At 43.1% G+C, this 23,487-nt stretch overlaps 1 protein-coding gene across 1 annotated transcript; it reads right to left on the reverse strand.

The window, feature by feature from the left end:
• Positions 1-1,987: 1,987 nt before the first annotated feature.
• On the reverse strand, positions 1,988-17,949 carry ankrd55 (ankyrin repeat domain 55). Its single transcript, XM_042302682.1, has 11 exons — positions 17,373-17,949; positions 12,457-12,576; positions 11,565-11,695; positions 10,437-10,546; positions 8,483-8,543; positions 7,984-8,112; positions 6,050-6,234; positions 5,538-5,705; positions 4,190-5,196; positions 3,621-3,722; positions 1,988-2,700 (listed from the first exon to the last, which is right to left on the reverse strand). The coding sequence occupies exons 1-11, from the start codon at positions 17,410-17,412 to the stop codon at positions 2,414-2,416; spliced, it is 2,340 nt and encodes a 779-aa protein (XP_042158616.1). The 5' UTR covers positions 17,413-17,949; the 3' UTR covers positions 1,988-2,413.
• Positions 17,950-23,487: the final 5,538 nt, after the last annotated feature.

Below are 23,487 nucleotides of genomic sequence, written 5' to 3' on the forward strand. Positions count from 1 at the left end.
GTACAGGGTCAAATTTATCAAATGTAGTCCACTCTGTTCGTAATAGATTTCGGTTTTGGAAACTATATTGAAATCAAATGTTTCATCAATGCGAAAAGTATCATAACGTCGGCCAAAATCCATATTTGCGCCATTTTCTCATACTGGGCTTCCTCTCATCAAATCTAATCAAATGTTATTTGTCACAAGCGTCTAAGACAACATAAGGAGTAGACCTTACCGTGAAATGCTTACACCTTACCGTGAAATGCTTACTTACAAGCCATGAACCAACAATGCAGTTCAAGAAATAAGAGTTCCTAAATTCAGAGCATTGTTAGATTGTCCGTTCATCAATTCAGAGCGATTCGCTCTCGAACCGTTCAGAGCGATTCGCTCTCGGACCGTTCAGAGCGATTCGCTCTCGGACCGTTCAGAGCGATTCGCTCTCGGACCGTTCAGAGCGATTCGCTCTCGGACCGTTCAGAGCGACTGTTCAGAGCGCACACTGGACGCTCTGGATGAGGGGTTGATCCGAGCGTTCTGACCTCACAACTGCAGTCAAGAAACCAAGTTAACTGGCTAAAGTTAGCTAGCTTGCTAGCTACTTCCAGACACAAGTGAGAGAACACTTCACTCTTACCATTTTACCCACCCTAGCAGAGCTGGGCAGGCTGTTTTCATGTTATCCAGAGGGTTGGTGACTGTAACTGTGCTGCTGGCAAAAATTTAATGACGCTTTTTTGCCAAGGTTACTGACACCGGCCATATTCAACGGGTGTCAGTCGTTCGTAAATTCATCAGTTATTCAGCGCTGTGAAATCGGAGTAGACAGTCAGGGTGAATTTACGAATGCACCCTTATACATCAGGTGAAATATGTGGCTCATTGTTCAATCTGGGATTATTGGTTGGATGGTTCGAGCCCTGAATGCTGATTGGCTGAAAGCCATGGTATATCAGACAGTATACCATGGGTATGACAAAACATTTATTTTTACTGCTCTAATTGGGTTGGTAACCAGGTTATAATAGCAGTAAAGCACCTCTGGGGTTTGTGATATATGATATATGGCCATATACCAGGCCTTATTGCTTAGTTATACCCCAGGACATGACCACCCACGGAGCCTAGCTTGACTTGTTTGTCTGCGGCTGTATGTAGGCTACCTGACACTACAAGCTCCACAACAAGCACTCTATGTTGCTTTGTTTAATTACTATCCTAACAGAGAACAGAGGAAGCTAATACTATGGAATATTTAATACATTAAGTGGTTTCAAACCTTTTTCCTTTTTTCCCCTTATCAAACGACAAACATCAACAAACAAAAGAGGAATAGTCACATACAAAACAGCATACATACAAATGTTTTACATTGGCAGGAATCCTACACATAACAAATCATATTCATTAATAATACTACAGGTTTTAATGAACTTTTTTGTAATGTCCCCCCCCTGTTGACTATCCGACCTGAAGATCACTGATGCCATGATTTGACCTCCGAGTACCCAGTTGTCTTAAAAGCACCATGAATGTGACCAGGGACCACCTACTGTGTGCTCAGGTCTCCGGCCACAACAACATTATAGCAGTCCACTGAGCTAAAGCCTATGGCTATAAGCTTAGGGGGAGTCTTCAGATCTCAGTAGTAAGTGTATGTCACTACACTACCACCGTGAACATGCTTGGTTTTCTTTTGACCAAAAAATGCAAGTCCTGCCCCATCCCCTTCCACTCCCACATACTCAGACCTCCCGAGTGGTTACAGTAGTGATAATGGTCAACATAGATCTCGGCCCTAGCGCCAGGACGGAGAAAACATACATGAAAGGGGAATAAATTAAAAACATATTAAAAGAGGTGCAGTCAGACCAGTAATAGTGGAGGATCGTGGACATTTCCTGTATGGTGATCAGGAATGGATCAATAAGTTGATCATGCATAGGCAAATGTGCCTCGTCTCCTTCACACAACTGAAAAATATCCTAACTCAAGCCAAAAATAACAAAAATGTCATATATTTTATTCATTTAGTGAAACAGTCACATGACAACCTCAACATAAAGTCTCAATTTCAAAGTGCAAGTAAATCAAACAGTACACAGTGCATGCCTTGAATTGTGGAATTTCCACCACTAAGTACAGTATAAACGTGTAAAAATAGGATGCTGTTCATTAACAAATGTTTGCAAAGTCTTGAGCAATTTACTGTGGCATACAGTAGAGTTCCTCTTGATGAGTTTAGTCAGTTTTTACACTCAGGGACAATTATTATTATTTTTTTTACACTTAGGGACAAATTTCATTCAGACCTGACAAAATTCCACAGAAAATAGCCTGCTGTTAGCTAACCCTGCCAAGTCCAGTTTCCAATCAGGTCCACTCCACCACATATCTCCCCAAGCCTCCAATGAGCTATGCGGTTGCATTAGGTTCTGTTGTCCAGTTTACTGAGGGTGTCCATTTTGGGTTGACCCACAGTGGGGCTGTATTTCCTCTGGGATGGGATGGCAGGGAGCACCTGCACGCTCCTCAGAGGGTCTCCATTCAGCATGGGCAGGAAGGAGCACACGGACGGGCTTTGGGGGATCCCTGGCCTCTGGGTCTTGGAGATCACTGGCGGCGGGAGACCCCCTTGTCCCCGACAAAGGGTGTTGAGAGGCAGGGACTTGGACTTCCTCACCCCTTTAGAGACTTGGTCTGGTGGCAAGGAGACTGCAGAGGGAAAAGCTTGTAAAGTGTTTGGTGATGTGTTGGCAATCATCTCTACAGAATCATCTCCTAGAATAATCTTCTTCGCATCCTCAATTTGCTTTTTTTTTGTTTGTTTGTTTTTTTGTTTTGGTTAGAGCGTACTGCGCCCGGCCCGCCACAGGAGTCGCTGGTGCGCAATGAGACAAGGATATCCCTACCGGCCAAACCCTCCCTAACCTGGACGACGCTAGGCCAATTGTGCGTCGCCCCACGGACCTCCCGGTCGCGGCTGGTTACGACAGAGCCTGGACGCGAACCCAGAATCTCTGGTGGCACAGCTGAAGCTGCAGTACAGCGCCCTTAACCACTGCGCCACCCGGGAGGCCCATCAATTTGCTATCTATATTAAGAGGACGCACCTCTACTTCTCAACATTTGGACATACCTACCTGTGCACTGAATGTTACTCTGCCACTCTGGAGGGAAACAGGGCGGCAGGGTAACCTAGTGGTTAGAGCGGTGGACTAGTAACTGGAAGGTTGCAAGTTCAAACCCCTGAGCTGACAAGGTACAAATCTGTCGTTCTGCCCCTGAACAGGCAGTTAACCCACTGTTCCTAGGCCGTCATTGAAAATAAGAATTTGTTCTTAACTGACTTGCCTAGTTAAATAAAGGTAAAATAAAATAAAATACTACCTCAAGACTTGACCCAGAGTGTCACAAAAGCTATGTGTAACTTCTAGTAGCACTAGGCTGGCTATACTGAAATTGTAGTGGAACATGTTGTATAGATTGCGATGCTGACAGTGATACTAAGATATGACAATACATCCCCAAGGACGTTTCCCTTACAGAATACAACATCAAGCTTTGTAGTTTTAGCACAGAAAGGAATCGAATTCATGCAGGCATTCAGAGCTTTGAAGTTTTCAAGGACTTACACCGGTGTGTACAGTGGTCACGAATGGGGGCCAAGCAGTTCCGTGTGAGTGCAGTCTCCCTCATGTTTAACCTGTCCAGAGTTAGCAGGTGTGTATTTGGAGCTGTGGTGAAGAGAAGTACATAATGTTATTAGCATTATTAGCAGAAGTTACGTTCCCTTGTTGAGAAGAATCATCAAAACTCAACTGCATAGAAGTTCAAACGTTTTCTCATGCGTCACTTCCTTGCTATTTTAGGCAAGAAAAACAGTTAGGGCTACTGGTTTTGAATCAAATCGGACTCAGGGTGTGAACAGTGAAGTCAAGTGCAGCTATCTACAGTATATTATCTTAGCAGGATGTGGCTTTTTTGCTAACTGCTGCTTAGCTCTGGTGAAAGGACAGTGAGATGACTCACTTGACAACTCATGAGAATGCACCACAAGTTTTTATGTTTCAGTAAGTCACACATCCCCTCTGCTAAACCAGAGACTGTTAGGCTCTCCTTTTTGTGAAAAACTCGACCCATCCATCTTACCTTGTGAAATACTTAACTCATCCCACCTTGTGAAAAACTCAAGTAATAATACCTTGTTCGTTCTTCTGTATGTATGGGGCTTGGTGTGGGCAGATGACATCAGTAGGTCCATAAGTCTCATGGTACAGTTTGTCCAACAGCCTTTCTGGTGGGGGTGATATCCAGGATTTGTGGGCCAAAATGGACTGATTGGCCTCGGTCTTCCAGGAATGACTGACCAACACTTGTCCCTTCGGCCTGCTGTCAAATAAGTCATGCTCACTCTTGCTTTTCTGAGAGCGGTGTGCAAAGTGGTTGACTATCGGCCTCGTGGCTTGACTCTGCTCCACAGCACTCTGGGAGATGGCCAACAAAGACGTGCCCAGATTGATGGGCGGAAGGCTTTGTGTCCGTATAGGAGGCAGTCCCTTGTAGTCCTTCGCTGTCCGGATGTCGAGTGGATTGAGTTTCTGCGCTGCTTCGATCGAAGGCCGTTTCCTGACTTTGGAGCGTTCGTTTTCAAGCTCCTTGGCTGAAGAGGAGTCAGCCAGACAATCGAACATGGTGATGATGTCATCCACCTCTGAGGTCTCCTCCCTCAGGTGTCTGTCGCGGCCCAGCTCTCTCTGGCGGGTGGTGTAGTGCTCCTTCCTCTTACAAGAGAAAATCTGGTTGAGCATGCGGAACTTGCCCTCCTTCTTCTGGGATGGGTCACTCCCCTGGGAAGACAGCTGGGATGGGTCACTCCCCTGAGAAGGCAGCTGGGATGGATCACTGCCCTGGGAAGGCAGCTGGGATGGGTCACTCCCCTGGGAAGGCAGCTGGGATGGGTCACTCCCCTGAGAAGGCAGCTGGGATGGATCACTGCCCTGGGAAGGCAGCTGGGATGGATCACTGCCCTGGGAAGGCAGCTGGGATGGATCACTCCCCTGGGAAGGCAGCTGGTATGGGTCACTCCCCTGGGAAGGCAGCTGGGATGGATCACTGCCCTGGGAAAGCAGCTGGGATGGATCACTGCCCTGGGAAGGTAGCTGGGATGGATCACTGCCCTGGGAAGGCAGCTTTCTGGCTGAATTGGATCTGTAGGCAATCAATCAATGAGACCATGAAGGCTTATTCACAACTCTGGTTTAAAATGGATGGCAGGCATTTTCTTTTCCAAGAGATTTTTGGCTTTACTAATCTGCAAATAATCGACATGTCCGACTACACACAGAATTATTGCATGGCCTTTCCACTTGTAATTAAGGGAAACTACACACACACACACACACACACACACACACACACACACACACACACACACACACACACACACACACACACACAACACACACACACACACACACACACACACACACACACACACACACACACACACACACACACACACACACACACGGAATGCAGCGTTATTCAACCTGTTGTCAGCTGAGAGGAGCTTGATGCAGGCAGTGTGGCCACAGTACATTGCATATGTGAGCGGTGTGTTCTCGTTGATGTCCCTGGGCCCTGTCTCCACCCCTAGTTGCAGTAAGGCCTGGACACAGTCCTCCTTCCCCGCTGCTGCCGCCCAATGAAGAGGGGTCCTGGAGGATGAACAGATCTTATTCAATCCACTGGATCAGCCTATCGTGAATGGTGAAGTTATTCATGATAAGTCAATTAATTTACCAACCAATAATGGGAAATTCCACGGTAAACAGAATGACGGCGCAAACAGCACAAACCAAATTTAGCATCTGCACTGTTCTTCAAGTAAATGCATTTTTGCAAAATGTTCAGAAATTGTTAAAAGTAGTCCTTGTGTATGGAGATTTATGATTTGTTTAACTTTACAATCAATGTTTTTTTGTTTGACAAACAGAGACTGGAAACATAGACTGGTGGCATGCAATTTCAAAGAAAACAATGTGCTGCCATTTTTGTTTACCGTTCGTCCACATCCAGGGCCTGCAGGTTAGTCTCGGCAAAGCGCGCCAACTCATAGAGGATGGCGCTGTATCCAGCGGCAGCAGCGATGTGCACACAGGTCTTTCCGTTTTCGTCGTCGTAGTTGATGACCGAGGAGCCAAGGCTGTGCTCCAGGATGAGAGAACACATGAATCTGCTGCCACTCTGCCAGAGAGAGAGAGAGAGACAGAGACAGAGAGAGAGAGAGAGAGAGAGAGAGACAGAGAGAGACAGAGACAGAGAGAGAGAGAGAATAATGATTAGAACAGCAGGCTTTTAAATCCATTGAGTACGACTGTGTTAGCTGCAGGGAGCTAAGGCAAGTCTTCAGGTCTCAGGCAAGGTTACTCATCAACGCAAGCATGGTTCACTGAACCACCTCTGTTTCATACAAAGGCCTGATTTGCACTCAGAACAAAAAATCGAATTACTTATGTGTGTAATGAAGATATGTATTGGTTTTGTTAATGCAACAGTGCAGGGGAAGTTACAGTAGATGTGTGCTGACTGAGGAATAGGTCCCCGCAGTCCATTTAATCTTATTCATTGTGATCAAAAAGGCTAAACTCATCCTAGATCAGCACTTCAACTTTGAGACACTTGATACATACAGCCTCTGACCATCACTGCTATGAATGATTGCCGTGACATTAACAACCTAAATATGTGGCAAATTGACAAAGCTGACTAAGACAACTCTGACCACATAATAGAATATGTTGCAGTGTTCTGTCCCACCAGACAGACTTCTTCATTTCAGACTATTTTGGGATTCACATGTCACAATATTGGCCAGGTGGCGGCACTGGAATCCTCAATGGGAAACAAATGACATAAAACAGAACTAATGCATGATCACTGCATGGTTGCTCAGATGTGTGAGTCTAGGAGTGGATTTATCTCCAATGTATGTAATGCACACCCGCAAGCTTTCAAATCTTCTCATGTAGAAGCTTTAGAACTACAATATGTGGTGTAAAAGCTTTCAGCCAATGTGGTTTCATATATGGCGGATTATTGCAAACCTCGAATGAAGCCAGAAATAATTAACAGACAGTAATGAAACTAAAACGGGTCAACAAATAAATAAATACAGTGACCAGCAAAAGTATTAGGACAGTGACACCTTCTTTGTGTAATTTTGAAATGATACCATGACTATGAGATTAAAGTGCAGACTGTCAGCTTTAATTTGAGGGTATTTTCATCCATATCGAGTGAACCGTTTAGAAATTACAGCACTTTTTGTTAAGTCACCCATTTTAGGGGACCAAGTATTGGGACAAATTCACAAATCCACATAATTACATCAAGCGTGGGACTCTACAAACTCGTTGGATGCATTTGCTGTTTGTTTTGGTTGTGTTTCAGATTATTTTGTAATTAAGAATAGAATGTTACTTAACACTTCTACATTATTGTGGATGCTACCATGATTATGGATAGTCCTGAATGAATCTTGAATAATGATGAGTGAGAAAGTTACAGAGCCATAAATATCATACCCCCCCCGTAAATAAATGCTAACCTCCCCTGTTATTGTAATGGTGAGAGGTTAGCATGTCTTGCGTATGATTTTTGTGCGTCTGTAACATTCTACATACTACATTTAGCAGACACCCTTTTCTAGAGCAACTTACAGCTAGTAAGGCATGCTCAAATGACAATCTCCATTGAAATAAGGCTTAATCTGTTTCCGGGAATCTGGCCCCTTAAAGGCCTTGTTCAAATCCCACAGTGGCAGTAAGTTTTCCCCTTTCTGCACTGCCCAATGGAGGGCTGTCTCCTACCTGCACTGCCCAATGGAGGGCTGTCTCCTACCTGCACTGCCCAATGGAGGGCTGTCTCCTACCTGCACTGCCCAATGGAGGGCTGTCTCCTACCTGCACTGCCCAATGGAGGGCTGTCTCCTACCTGCACTGCCCAATGGAGGGCTGTCTTGAAGTCCTTGTCCACCAGTGTAGGATCCGCCCCTTTCTGCAGGAGCGCCTGCACATGCTCAGGACGGTTGTGGAAAGATGCCCAATGAAGAGCAGTCATGCCCTACAGAGAACCAATGAGAATTGGTCGCAATGCAAACTAGACATAGCTTTCCAGAACACTGAATGTAGCATCATCTTAGTTTATCACTCCTTATTGGTTTTACCTGAACACATCAACTTAAAACTAGGGCCTGGGCCTTTACCTTGTCAGGTGGTCAGGAAAGGAAAACTCAAGGCCCTACTTGTGGTACATAAATGCGTAGATGGTAATTCATTCTCCATATTTAGGTCATTCATCATGCTTTCCCTCTCAGAGCTAGTAGACTGCCATTACATCAGGGAGAGGCTCTTTTTACATTATTCGCCATCCTGTCTCATGCCGGTACTGTGTATTCCCAGGTTACTATGGTATCACTGTTCAGTTTTCATACCTCGTTGTCTTGGTGGTTGATTTCACACGCAGTCGATTGCTGCAGCAGGACTGCCATGAGTCTGCAAATCAAATCAAAGTTTGTGTTGCCAAAACCTGCACAACGTGTATCAAGAGTAATGGTGCAGGTTTGATATTGACTACATTGCAGTCGGACTGCACAGAATCACAGATCTACACATCACCATAGCAACCAACCCAAATAACTATTCATTATGTGATCAAGAATATTGATTCTGCGCCTCGCCTTCAAACGGATCCTCTGAAACATGCTGTTATTCTGCACTAACTGATCCCCTGAAACATGTTGTTATTCTGCACTAACTGATCCCCTGAAACATGCTGTTATTCTGCACTAACTGATCCCCTGAAACATGTTGTTATTCTGCACTAACTGATCCTCTGAAACATGCTGTTATTCTGCACTAACTGATCCCCTGAAACATGCTGTTATTCTGCACTAACTGATCCCCTGAAACATGCTGTTATTCTGCACTAACTGATCCCCTGAAACATGCTGTTATTCTGCACTAACTGATCCCCTGAAACATGCTGTTATTCTGCACTAACTGATCCCCTGAAACATGCTGTTATTCTGCACTAACTGATCCCCTGAAACATGCTGTTATTCTGCACTAACTGATCCCCTGAAACATGCTGTTATTCTGCACTAACGGATCCCCTGAAACATGCTGTTATTCTGCACTAACTGATCCCCTGAAACATGCTGTTATTCTGCACTAACTGATCCCCTGAAACATGCTGTTATTCTGCACTAACTGATCCCCTGAAACATGCTGTTATTCTGCACTAACTGATCCCCTGAAAAATGCTGTTATTCTGCACTAACTGGCTCACATGGAGGGATTGCAAACATGGTACTAATAGGAGTGTCCAAATGCTACAGACTTATATTTTGTTGTTCAGTCTCGGCTGTGGAGTTGAGGGTAAGTTACTAAGCTACGCTTCTGCTGTTATCAAGTCCGGCAGCTAATAGCTTTGCCAGATGGCTTGGGAGAGAAAGGAAGCAGGACGAGAGAAAGTGCCTCTGTTGTTGTTGTCGACCAGATGCAGCACTGGGCTGCTGGATCCAAATCGACAGACCCTGTCTTCCCACATTCAGAGAGAGTGAGCGAGATAAGGGAGGGAGAGAGAGAGAGAGAGAGAGAGAGAGGGAGGGAGTGAAAGTGAGAGTGGGGGGATGGAGTGAGAGAAAGAGAGCGAGAGAGCGAGGGAGGGAGAGAGAGAGAGAGACCACTGGAGCAGCTGCTGCTGCCTTAGCATATCAAGCAAAGGTCTGTGGTCGCTATGGGGACTGCACATACATACACACACCCTGGTAAACCAGGCTTTCCTGTTCCAGTAAATAAGCTACTTAACTTGCAGCAGTCACTGAGCCATTAGCCTTCTTTTATGTATACAACATGTTCAGTGTAACATGGAGACTGAGTGCTTATTGATACCATCTGTGGGTAATTTTACAGAGGTGGGCTTTCTGAACTGGATGCTTGCTAACTCACTTGTTGTTAAGCATCTTTTATGCCGTGATTACGCCTATGACTCATTTTTCCAACGGTTTCTTCTAACACCATTGTTTTCAATGCCTACAGATGTAGGATCTTAATTTGATCTGAGATCTTTTGTTGCTGAGAATTTTCCTGCAATGTAGGAAATACAAACTTGTAGTGTATTTAAGTTTTTAAAAGGATTCTGAAGTTTGTAATTTCCACTTTAACATTTCTGACTTGATTTGCCCTCACGAAAAATGTACCTACCCCTACAAAAAATGTCCATGATTATAATCCACATAATAATTCACATTTCCTGTTGCTGCAGGATCATTTTCCTGCTTTAACAAATTGGATTCAATTAAGATCCTACATCTGTACTCTATAGTCAGTATAATAGCTACACATTAAACATGTATTAAATGAATTATTTGCGAATGCTCTCACTTGAGGTCGATCTCAGCGGTCGCTGCGTGAAGAGGCAGGCGACCATTTTTATCAGGGATGTTCTGCTTGGCTCCATTTCGCAGCAAACACACGCAGCCTTCGAGCCACCCCTTCAAAAAACAAACAAAAATGGAGGTTATCAAGGCACTACTGTTTTTTTATGACAGAAACATATGTGGCTCAAAGACAATGCACAAAGGATTTAGTTTTAAAAAGAAAACAATTGTTTCTGACAATTTTGCAATGCACTCTGTAAAAGCTTCCAGTCAACTACTTGGATGGTTGTTGTTCAGTACAGTTTAGACTCTAGCCTCATAGGAAATGAATCATACTCCTGACTATTAGGATGGCAAACATAGGGTCCATTTCCAATACCTTGAAAATACATCCTTCCCTTTTAAGTAATGAATCACTGATGTGACTGGATTGCTTTCACTAGTCAACTGTGTCATGTTAGATTGTTGATGGTGTAACGGCCGTTGGTGGAAGAAGGTGAGGACCAAGGTGCAGCGTGGTACGTGTTCATATTGTTTATTCGAAACTGAACACTAAAATGCAAAACAACAAAGAGCACAACCGAAACAGTTCTGTCTGGTGCAGACACAAAAACAGAAAGCAACTACCCACAAACACCAGGTGTGGAAAAAGGCAACCTAAGTATAGTTCTCAATCAGAGATAACGATAGACAGCTGCCTCTGATTGGGAACCATACCGGGCCAAACATAGAAAAGAAAACATAGACAAACAACATAGAATGCCCACCCCAACTCACGCCCCGACCAAACCAAAATAGAGACATAAAAAAGGAACTAAGGTGAGGGCGTGACAGACGGAGGAAAGAAGAGGCATTTTCAAAGCATTCAAATGGGGCCCCAATGTAAAGTTATCTACGGATATGTCAGGTGCTGAACAGCCATATGTATTTGAGGCCGGAGATGAGATTGGAATGTCAGTATAATCAGTTTTGGACACAGAATTAAATAAAACACTTGCTATATCTATATAATAATAATAATAATAATTAAACATGTAACTTTACAATTGTAGAAACTTAACAAAAAATAGGGATCAAAACACAACGAGTGTGCGAGCAGGTGTTGTGTGTTGTGTTGTATATTGTTCGGTACCAGATATGTCGCTAGGGAGAGCGAAGTCCTTCCACAGGCATCCTGGGTATTGATGGAGGTACCCATCTTCAGCAGGAGTTTCACCGTGTCCACCTGCCTCCCTGACACCGCATGCATCAAAGGGGTGGAGCCTACAGCCAGAGAACATGGGATGGATGGCACATTAAACATATAGGTGTAACTTCCTCGCCGTGCCTCCTGTCCTGAAACCATGATCCCAGAACAAGGCTCTGTAGCCATGCTGTACTGTACATCAAGAAGACAGTTCTGATTCTGATGACTGAGAGATATCTGTTTCATTTGAAGCATTGTCTTCTTCTTTAGTTAATAAGATCAGCTGTCAGCATCCTACTGCATGACAGATGATCAGTGGGACGTTGGGAGCTTGTCACTAGTACACTTTGACATACATAAGCCAAGTGAACTAATACAACTAATATACAGTAACGTATATAAAGGCTTCATAAGCACTACATACAAGTGTCATAAGCACTACATACAGGCTTCATAAGTACTACAGTACATACAGGCTTCATAAGTACTACAGTACACACAGGCTTCATAAGCGCTACATACAGGCTTCATAAGTACTACAGTACATACAGGCTTCATAAGTACTACAGTACATACAGGCTTCATAAGTACTACAGTACATACAGGCTTCATAAGTACTACAGTACACACAGGCTTCATAAGCGCTACATACAGGCTTCATAAGTACTACAGTACATACAGGCTTCATAAGCACTTCATGCAACTTTTTCCACATGGAGGTTGAAGGATTCACAGATATCCTGCTTATTCCACCTTGATTCCAGGAATCTTCCAACCGTGATTTCTGGAAAAGCAGGGATTTTGGTAACCCGAGTTTTCCAACCCTAGCCGTTCATACCTTCACCATCACAGTACTCCAAAATGGAGGGATCCTCCCGTATGGTTGCTGTTAATGTGTTGACATCCCCATTGGCGGCTGCTTGGTAAACGACGTTCAGATCCACTTCTTCAGCAGAATCTATAGGAGCCAAGGATACAAATACAACGTGGTTATACATATATCAATTTGGTTAAACAGTAAATATATCAATGTGGTTATACAGTACATTTTTAATGAATTTATTTGCAAATTATGGTGGAAAATAAGTATTTGGTCACCTACAAACAAGCAAGATTTCTGGCTCTCACAGACCTGTAACTTCTTCTTTAAGAGGCTCCTCTGTCCTCTACTCGTTACCTGTATTACTGGCACCTGTTTGAACTTGTTATCAGTATAAAAGACACCTGTCCACAACCTCAAACAGTCACACTCCAAAATCCACTATGGCCAAGACCAAAGAGCTGTCAAAGGACACCAGAAACAAAATTGTAGACTTGCACCAGGCTGGGATGACTGAATCTGCAATAGGTAAGCAGCTTGGTTTGAAGAAATCAACTGTGGGAGCAATTATTAGGAAATGGAAGACATACAAGACCACTGATAATCTCCCTCGATCTGGGGTTGCATGGGGGTGGAAACATCATGCTTTGGGGCGGGTTTTCTGCAAAGGGACCAGGACGACTGATCCGTGTAAAGGAAAGAATGAATGGGGCCATGTATCGTGAGATTTTGAGTGAAAACCTCCTTCCATCAGCAAGGGCATTGAAGATGAAACGTGGCTGGGTCTTTCAGCATGACAATGATCCCAAACACACCGCCCGGGCAACGAAGGAGTGGCTTCGATAGAAGCATTTCAAGGTCCTGGAGTGGCAGGACATCCCTCCGTTAATATATTGAGGGAACCTTTCTTTTCTCATTGATTGATTAAGAGGGAATATATTATGCAACCCATCAAATCATTACATTGAAGTGAGAGTCAGTCTTGGTGTTCCACTGACATGACACAATCTGGCTCAACCGCCATAACACAACCACAACACCACCACAACCTCTCCACAACACCACCACAACCTCTCCACAACACCACCACAACCTCCACAACACAGGACCATGGAGGGGAGGACGGGCTCATAATAATGGTTGGAATGGAGAGAATGGAATGGTATCAAACACAGGAAACCATGTGTTTGATGAGTTCGATACCATTCCATTTATTCCATTCCAGCCATTACTATGAGCCCGTCCTCCCCAAATAAGGTGCCACCAACCTAATGTGCTCCACAACACAACCACAACCTGCGCAACACAACCACACCACAACCACAACCACAACCTCTATAACGCAACCACACCACAACCACAACGTCCGCAACACAACACCACAACCTCCGCAATGCAACGCAACTACACCACAACCACAACCACAACCTCTATAACGCAACCACACCACAACCACAACGTCCGCAACACAACCAAACCACAACCACAACCTCCGCAACACAACCACACCACAACCACAACCTCTACAACACAACCACACCACAACCACAACCTCCGCAACACAACCACACCATAACCACAACGTCCGCAACACAACCACAACATCCGCAACACAACCACGCCACAACCACAACCTCCGCAACACAACCACAACATCCACAACACAACCACACCACAACCTCCATAACACAACCATACCATAAACACAACGTCCGCAACACAACCACACCACAACCTCCGGAACACAACCACAACCACAACCACAACCTCTACAACACAACCACACCACAACCACACCATTCCTGATTCCACAGCCAATGTGTGCTACTCTTTACTTGGCCCCAGGGTGTCATATTGACATTAGTCCATTTCAAATTGGAATTCCAATCATAGAAATATGATTAATAGAAATATAAGGAGTAGAATGGCCTACAAATGAGGGTTCCCCTAGATCGACTATATCTAACTAGGAAGATAAAATTGAGCTCTTGCTGGATAATCTTCCTAGGACTCTGGACAGTTATTGTGAATGGGAATGCAGTCCTAGTCATTGTTAGTTAGTTATCTTGGACCGACTCTCTTCTCTGTATACATCAATTATGTCGCTCTTGCTGCTGGTGAGTCTCTGATCCACCTCTACGCAGACGACACCATTCTGTATACTTCTGGCCGTTCTTTGGACACTGTTAACCACCCTCCAGGCAAGCTTCAATGCCATACAACTCTCCTTCCGTGGCCTCCAATTGCTCTTAAATACAAGTAAAACTAAATGCATGCTCTTCAACCGATCGCTGCCCGCACCTGCCCACCTGTCCAACATCACTACTCTGGATGGCTCTGACTTAGAATACTTGGACAACTACAAATACCTAGGTGTCTGGTTAGACTGTAAACTCTCCTTCCAGACCCACATCAAACATCTCCAATCCAAAGTTAAATTTAGAATTGGCTTCCTATTTCGCAAAACAGCATCCTTCACTCATGCTGCGAAACATACCCTTGTAGAACTGACCATACTACCAATCCTCGACTTCGGCGATGTCATTTACAAAATAGCCTCCAATACCCTACTCAACAAATTGGATGCAGTCTATCACAGTGCCATCCGTTTGTCACCAAAGCCCCATATACTACCCACCATTGCGACCTTTACGCTCTCGTTGGCTGGCCCTCGCTTCATACTCGTCGCCAAACCCACCGGCTCCATGTCATCTACAAGATCCTACTAGGTAAAGTCCCCCCTTATCTCAGCTCGCTGGTCACCATAGCATCACCCACCTGTAGCACGCGCTCCAGCAGGTATATCTCTCTGGTCACCCCCAAAACCAATTCTTTCTTTGGCCACCTCTCCTTCCAGTTCTCTGCTGCCAATGACTGGAACGAACTACAAAAATCTCTGAAACTGGAAACACTTATCTCCCTCACTAGCTTTAAGCACCAGCTGTCAGAGCAGCTCACAGATTACTGCACCTGTACATAGCCCACCTATAATTTAGCCCAAACAACTACCTCTTTCCCTACTGTATTTATTTTATTTATTTATTTTGCTCCTTTGCACCCCATTATTTTTATCTCTACTTTGCACATTCTTCCACTTCAAATCTACCATTCCAGTGTTTTACTTGCTATATTGAATTTACTTTGCCACCATGGCATTTTTTTTTCACCTCCCTTATCTCACCTCATTTGCTCACATCGTATATAGACTTGTTTATACTGTATTATTGACTGTATGTTTGTTTTACTCCGTGTGTAACTCTGTGTCGTTGTATGTGTCGAACTGCTTTGCTTTATCTTGGCCAGGTCGCAATTGTAAATGAGAACTTGTTCTCAACTTGCCTACCTGGTTAAATAAAGGTGAAATAAAAAAATAAAAAATTGTGAATGGGAATGCAGTACCTAGTTATTGTGAATGGGATTGCAGTACCTAGTTATTGTGAATGGGATTGCAGTACCTAGTTATTGTGAATGGGATTGTAGTACCTAGTTATTGTGAATGGGATTGCAGTACCTAGTTATTGTGAATGGCAATGCAGTACCTAGTTATTCTGAATGGGATTGCAGTACCTAGTTATTCTGAATGGGATTGCAGTACCTAGTTATTGTGAATGGGATTGCAGTACCTAGTTATTGTGAATGGGATTGCAGTACCTAGTTATTGTGAATGGCAATTCAGTTATTTGGAATGGGATTGCAGTACCTAGTTATTGTGAATGGGATTGCAGTACCTAGTTATTGTGAATGGGAATGCAGTACCTAGTTATTGTGAATGGGATTGCAGTACCTAGTTATTGTGAATGGGAATGCAGTACCTAGTTATTGTGAATGGCAATTCAGTTATTTGGAATGGGATTGCAGTACCTAGTTATGAATGGGATTGAATGGGATTGCAGTACCTAGTTATTGTGAATGGGATTGTAGTACCTAGTTATTGTGAATGGGAAAGTGTTAGTACCTAGTTATTTGAATGAATGGCCTAGTTATTGTGAATGGGCAGTACCTAGTTATTGTGAATGGGATTGCAGTACCTAGTTATTGTGAATGGGATTGCAGTACCTAGTTATTGTGAATGGGAATGCAGTACCTAGTTATTGTGAAATGAAATTGCAGTTACTAGTTATTGTGAATGGGATTGCAGTACCTAGTTATTATGAATGGGATTGCAGTACCTAGTTACTGTGAATGGGATTGCAGTACCTCTCGCTGCAAGATTTCCTCTAAACCGTGGTATATTCAATGTAGAATCCACTTAGAGGGTTAAAAAAGGGTTCTCCACTTAGAGGTATAAAACCTTTTCATTTAAGACCACGCTTTATGGATAATGTCCCTTCACACTAGATCCCTGCACACTAGATCCCTTCACACTAGATCCCTACACACTAGATCCCTTCACACTAGATCCCTACACACTAGATCCCTTCACACTAGATCCCTTCACACTAGATCCCTACACACTAGATCCCTTCACACTAGATCCCTACACACTAGATCCCTTCACACTAGATCCCTACACACTAGATCCCTTCACACTAGATCCCTACACACTAGATCCCTTCACACTAGATCCCTTCACACTAGATCCCTTCACACTAGATCCCTACACACTAGATCCCTTCACACTAGATCCCTACACACTAGATCCCTACACACTAGATCCCTACACACTAGATCCCATCACAGTAGATCCCTACACACTAGATCCCTACATGCTAGATCTTGTTAGCTAGTCATCCCACACAACAGCCATAAACCCAGCATCTACTCATCATGATGCCAAAACCAAGTAGAGAGAACACAGCATTTCCATGGCAACAGCGGCAGCGACATCGCTCCCCATCTCCCTCTCCCTCTCTCTCGCTCTCTCTCTCCCCTGTTCCAGTTCCTCTTCCTTATTGTGATATGTAACATCCAACACTGGTTGCCTGCTTGCTTACCTTTCTGCTGGTCAAACACAGATGACGCGCTGAACTCCATGGTCAAACTAAAACATCATCATCTGTCCAAAATCAACACTGAGACGAGAGACTAGAGAGGCACATATGCCTCTGTTGAAAACCTCCCTCACACTGTAGCCCAAGACATCGCTCATCTACTTCTCCTCCTCCTCTTCCCCCTCTTCTCTCACGTCTTCTACTGCCTTGAAGAGGATTACATGACCAATATAAATCCTCATCCATCCATCCCAGGAAAGAAGAGAGGAGAGAGAATAATTCCCCCAAGACAGTCTTGTGTTCCCCCTGTTTCTTGTTTCTTTTCCCCACTGAGGAGCGAGGGATAAACGGGAGGGATGGAGAAATCAATCATCCATTGTCAGAGACAGCACAGAGCAGAGTGGAGGTAAGGTGGAGGCTACAGCAGCAGCTTGCCTAGCCAGGCGATGGAGGAAGAGAGATGTACATCATGAATGAAAAGATTCACGACTGGAGTCTCACTGAGCATGTGCAAGACAGAGAGTCAAAATGCAGCCTGCCGGTGGTGACTGGGGATGTTTTCATTGTGGAGCCACTGACAGACTGAGCGACACACTCCCAAGTCAGCCACACAGCTACCCAGGCTGCATTAGTATGCACCTGAACCACACGGCCCCCTTCGAGAGGCTATTTTAAGGCCTCTATTCAGTTGACAGACGCTAAGCACCAGGAAGTGTCCTTTGATAATGTTGTGTATACTAGATACTCACTGGATTTAAAAGAGCATTTGGTATTGACAGAATGAAAACGGGATCAAATAAAATAAAATGTTATCAGTCGCTGACACACATATTTTACAGATGTTATCGCAGGTGCAGCGGAATGTTTATGTTTCCAGCTCCAACGGTGCAGTAATACCTAACAATATAAAAACAATACGGAACAAATCCCCAAAATTGAAAGAACTTAAGAAATATCAGAAGGAGTGATATCCGAGTCCGGGAGAAGTGAAAAGAAAGGGAAAATACATTTTCAATGTTTATTTTTTTCAAGTTTTCGTGATTTTCTATGTTTCAATGTGTACGAAGAACAAAGTTCACAGTATAAAGGCGTGTGAGACAAATCTAGGACCCATGAGTTTGTTCTCAGTAAAAAACAATAGAGGTCCATGCTCTCATGAGAGACATATTTTCATTCCATTCATAGTTATTGTGCTGCCGGTCACCATGGGAACCAGCAAGGAGGACTGTGGGAAGATTGCCTGGCTCCGCCTGGTTTCCAGGCTGACGTGTGAAAAAAAAATACCTCAAGGAATTCTCCTCAACATGTTCTCCTTTCATTATGCAAATGATATTCAATTAGGAGAATAGAATGCGTCGCTAATTGATATCATGGGAGTATTTAATTAATAGCACCCCAGTTTGATCTGTAAATAAAAGTGTTATGAACATTTTCAAATAGGGTTGCTAAACCTCCTGGTTAGGCCAGGAGTCTTCAAGAATACATTTGTATTTTCTTAATGTCTAATTGAAATGTTGGACAATCCTATAGCTGCATTCAATCTCTTTAAATATAGGCCCTAAGTGAAAACTAACTGCAGTAGTTGCTGTGACTGAGACCTGGCTCGATGGGTCAATTGAGGAGGATGAGGTTGAGCTACTGGGTTATAGCATTCTTAGAATTGGCTGCAACTGAAACAGTGGCGGCATGTGTGTTTTTACTGGGAATGATGTGTATTTTAACCCTCGTTCAGATCTAAGAATGGATGGTCTTGAGGTTGCATGGGTAGATATACTTCTTCCTTAATGTCATCCTGTACTTGTTGGCCTCCTAAGCAGAATCATTTCTATGATTTACTTGAATCGAATGGCCATGATCACAATGTATTTGCTGATAGAGGATGTATTCTGCTTGGCAAATGTGCAGTTATCACCCAAGAAAAGTACATTAGTAAATGCCCTGTATAACTATAATCAGTTATTTGGACTAGAACAACTGATTGTTGAGCCAACCCGGGTGTGTATTGACAGTATCAGATCAAGAGAATGTCTGTCAGTTAGGAGTCTTAAATATTGTTTTTTAGTGATCATATGGTAACCTACTGTACCCGCAAGAAATCCATAATGCTACTAGAGCCAGATAAAAAATACATGAAGGTACGGTCTATGAAACAATACTCAAAATAACATTTTGTAGAGGTCCTTGGAAGTTTAGATTAGTCTCATGTACTAAACTGTGATGATTTTGATCAAGCTTGATATCTTTTTAAATATCTGTTTCTGTACTCGACTCTCTGGCTCTGATGAAACAAATTAGAATCAAACAGCGTTCAGGGAGAAATGGATCACTTCCGAGATCTTAGACCTCATAAGGAATAGGGATCGCTACATGGCCAGATTCAGAAGGACAAATCTACAACAAGATTATGACGGTTATATTAACTGTAGAAACCAGGCAAGATACACAATGGATAAAGCCAAATCCCAACATTATATAGATGCTATTAATGACAATTTACCATCAGCCTCGTAAACTGTGGACAATGTTAAAGGACATTGGCTCAAAAACTCCCCGTAAGGTAAAGTCCTGTAGTATTGGCCTGGATATTAATGATGTATTATGTTATGACCAGGCAAAAGTTGCTAATTATTTTACCACATTTTTTACCACTATAGCCTCATCTCTGGTTAAGAAGTTACCCACCTGCTCTGGACACTATGGCCAGTCTTTAATTAACAACTTTTACCATAGCAAAGGTATCACAAATGATTCATTTGAGCTGTGCATGGTAACAGAGGACAAAGTTAACTACTATGCTTAATGAGCACAAACAAATTAACTGGGCTGGATAACCTTCCTGCAATATTCATAAAGGATAGTGCCTTGTGTCACCTCTAAAATGATAACGCAAAACCTTTCTATTAGCAGTGGTACGTTTCCCAAGGATCTCAAAACAGCCCGGGTGTTTCCGCCCGGGTGGTTCCGCCCGGGTGGTTCCGCTCCACAAGAAGAGCAGTAAAACAAATGTAGGAAACTACAGGCCTGTGTTGATCCTCAGCACCTTATACAAAGTTGTTGAGAGATTTGTTTTTAATCAACTTGAGGGATACCTTCTTGAGCACAAACTTCTTTATGAACTCCAATCTGGCTTTAGAACAGTCCATTCAACAGATTACTTGCCTTGTCTACCTTTTTGACCACATTAAGCAGGAAAGTGAGAAGGGGAACTATACAGGTATGTTCATGTCAGACTTGCAGAAAGCTTTTGACACTGCAGACCATGATATTCTCCTGATGAAACTGAAATGCATGGGTCTAAACGATGTAACAGTGAATTGGTTTAGGTCTTATCTGATCAACAGAACACAAGTATGTAATGTTAGTGATGCTCTGTCAGAGGCCAAAGAAATATCCTGTGGAATACTGCAGGGATCAATTTTAGGGCCTCTCTTATTTCATATATACACTGCTCAAAAAATAAAGGGAACACTAAAATAACACATCCTAGATCTGAATGAATGAAATATTCTTATTCAATACTTTTTTCTTTACATAGTTGAATGTGCTGACAACAAAATCACACAAAAATGATCAATGGAAATCAAATTTATCAACCCATGGAGGTCTGGATTTGGAGTCACACTCAAAATTAAAGTGGAAAACCACACTACAGGCTGATCCAACTTTGATGTAATGTCCTAAAACAAGTCAAAATGAGGCTCAGTAGTGTGTGTGGCCTCCATGTGCCTGTATGACCTCCCTGCAATGCCTGGGCATGCACCTGATGAGGTGGTGGATGGTCTCCTGAGGGATCTCCTCCCAGACCTGGACTAAAGCAACCGCCAACTCCTGGACAGTCTGTGGTGCAACGTGGCATTGGTGGATGGAGCGAGACATGATGTCCCAGATGTGCTCAATTGGATTCAGGTCTGGGGAACGGGCGGGCCAGTCCATAGCATCAATGCCTTCCTGTTGCAGGAACTGCTGACACACAAATTATCCCCACATAGGGGTACAGGAGTTCCGGGAGGTGGGCTTGTTGCCAGAGTGGACCAACTTAAACTTAATCAAATGTTTGACATCTTAAATGATCACGCCCCAGGTTACATGAAAAACGACATTGATATGGTCTATAACCAACACAGTCACAAAACCAGAGCTACAGTAGTGTTATGTCTTGTAAAATCCCAAGAGTAAACAGTACTGCGAGGAGTACATTTTTCCATATCGGCATTTGTCAATGGAATAGCCTTCCCTTGGAGATCAAGCATATAAGAAATAAAAATTGCTTTAAAAAGCAGGCAAAGTTTTTAATTTGGACAAGGTTGTCTAAGTAAGAGAAACCACTCCACTGCCCCTTGTGCCCCTACTGCTGGTCAGGTGGATTTAATGTGAAATGAATATGGTTGATTTTTGAGGTTAGGGAGAAGTGCAGTGACTAGTGGGGCTTTTTTAGAATGTCAATATAAATGAATGTATTTATGGTTGTTTGTAGTTTTGTCTTGTCTTTTAATCATTATGTGTTATTGTTTTTACCATCAAGGACCACTTTGGAAACAAGTGTTTTAATTAATACTTTCAAGTGATATCTTCTGGGTCCACATTGTGCATTTTGTTGTATATGTCTGTTACCCAAAATAAACTCAATTCAATTCAAATGCAGGTCAATTCAAATGCAGGACTTAAGCAAATGCAATTTGGGACCAGAAATCAGCCCAGGCATGTCTAACACACCAGCCCATTTTCAGTCAAACAATGATCATTTTGCGCAAAAGCCCCAATTAAGACAGGCCCACGGGCTAAAGATGGACCAGCCCATCTGGCATTTGTCTGAACTGCCATATAGCCCAATATAAATTACATTTAGAAGGTGTAATAACCATAGACTTTACAATAAGGATAGCAGTTATTGTGTTTTGTCTGAAGTTTGTCTGACTGACAAGGCAAACATTTTTTTCTGTCTTGTTATTGATTTAATATTTACATGAGCGTAGTTATTGTCTTTATCCACTAGATGTCACTTCTACCTTGGGCGAGGACGCTTTCTCTCTCGCTTGCTCTCTCGCTCGCTCTTTCGCTCTCTCTCGCTTGCTCTCTCGCTCGCTCTTTCGCTATCTCTCTCACTTCCTCTTTCTCCACACACACACACACACACACACACACACACACACACACACACACACACACACACACACACACACACACACACACACACACACACACACACACACACACACACACACACACACACACCCACACACACACACACCCACACACAGAGGCCTACACATACAAATAATAACTTGCAAGGATTGCCTGGGCAGAAAAGTTTGACTTCATAAGCCAAGAAAAAAGTTATTATTCTGATTTCTCTCAAACAATTTCGAAGTAAAGAAATGTAAAATCTTAAACTAAACAGCTTTAAAGGTGCAATCAGACATTTTTGGACTCATAAATGAACTATATGCACCCATTGATTCTTGAAGAATATAACTTGTAAATTCCTCATGAGCTTAGTTCAACAGTCACACCCCTTTAGAACCCACTTTATAGACTCAAAACATGGTTAAAACTATAATGTTGATATCATGGATGGTCAGTCCTTGCATCCATGTTTATGAATTTGAGAGTGGTAAAAAATGTCCAGCCCCATCCCTCAGCTTTTTTACTGAAACAGGGGCAGGGATTCCGATTAGTTATTGTTTTCACTGCTGATTGCCGCTTTAAGAGTCTCAGATTAGCCTGAATGAAAATAGAATATCGGATCTATGCATCTGTTTTGCTTGCTGTTTTGGGTTTTAGAATGGGTTTCTACAGAGCACTTTGTGACATCTGCTGGTGTAAAAAGGGCTTTATAAATACATTTGATTAATTGATTGATACAAATGAGACTCCGCAACCCAAACTATTTATTAAATTACATTTTTCCTTACTGTGTTCAATTGAGAAATGAGTTTCCTTTTCGTAAACTACAACATCGGTGGATAGGGGAAATTACAGGCCATATATTTTAGTACATCTCTGAGATGAAATACCATGGGAAACAATCTTTGATATAAGAGCTTGGTTTACATCATTAGAAAATGACACAGGAGCAGAACAAAAAGGACTGTCCATTTATTTTAATGATTTATACTGT

Source organism: Oncorhynchus tshawytscha, linkage group LG20 (assembly GCF_018296145.1).
Source record: "Oncorhynchus tshawytscha isolate Ot180627B linkage group LG20, Otsh_v2.0, whole genome shotgun sequence".
Lineage (NCBI taxonomy): Eukaryota > Metazoa > Chordata > Actinopteri > Salmoniformes > Salmonidae > Oncorhynchus > Oncorhynchus tshawytscha.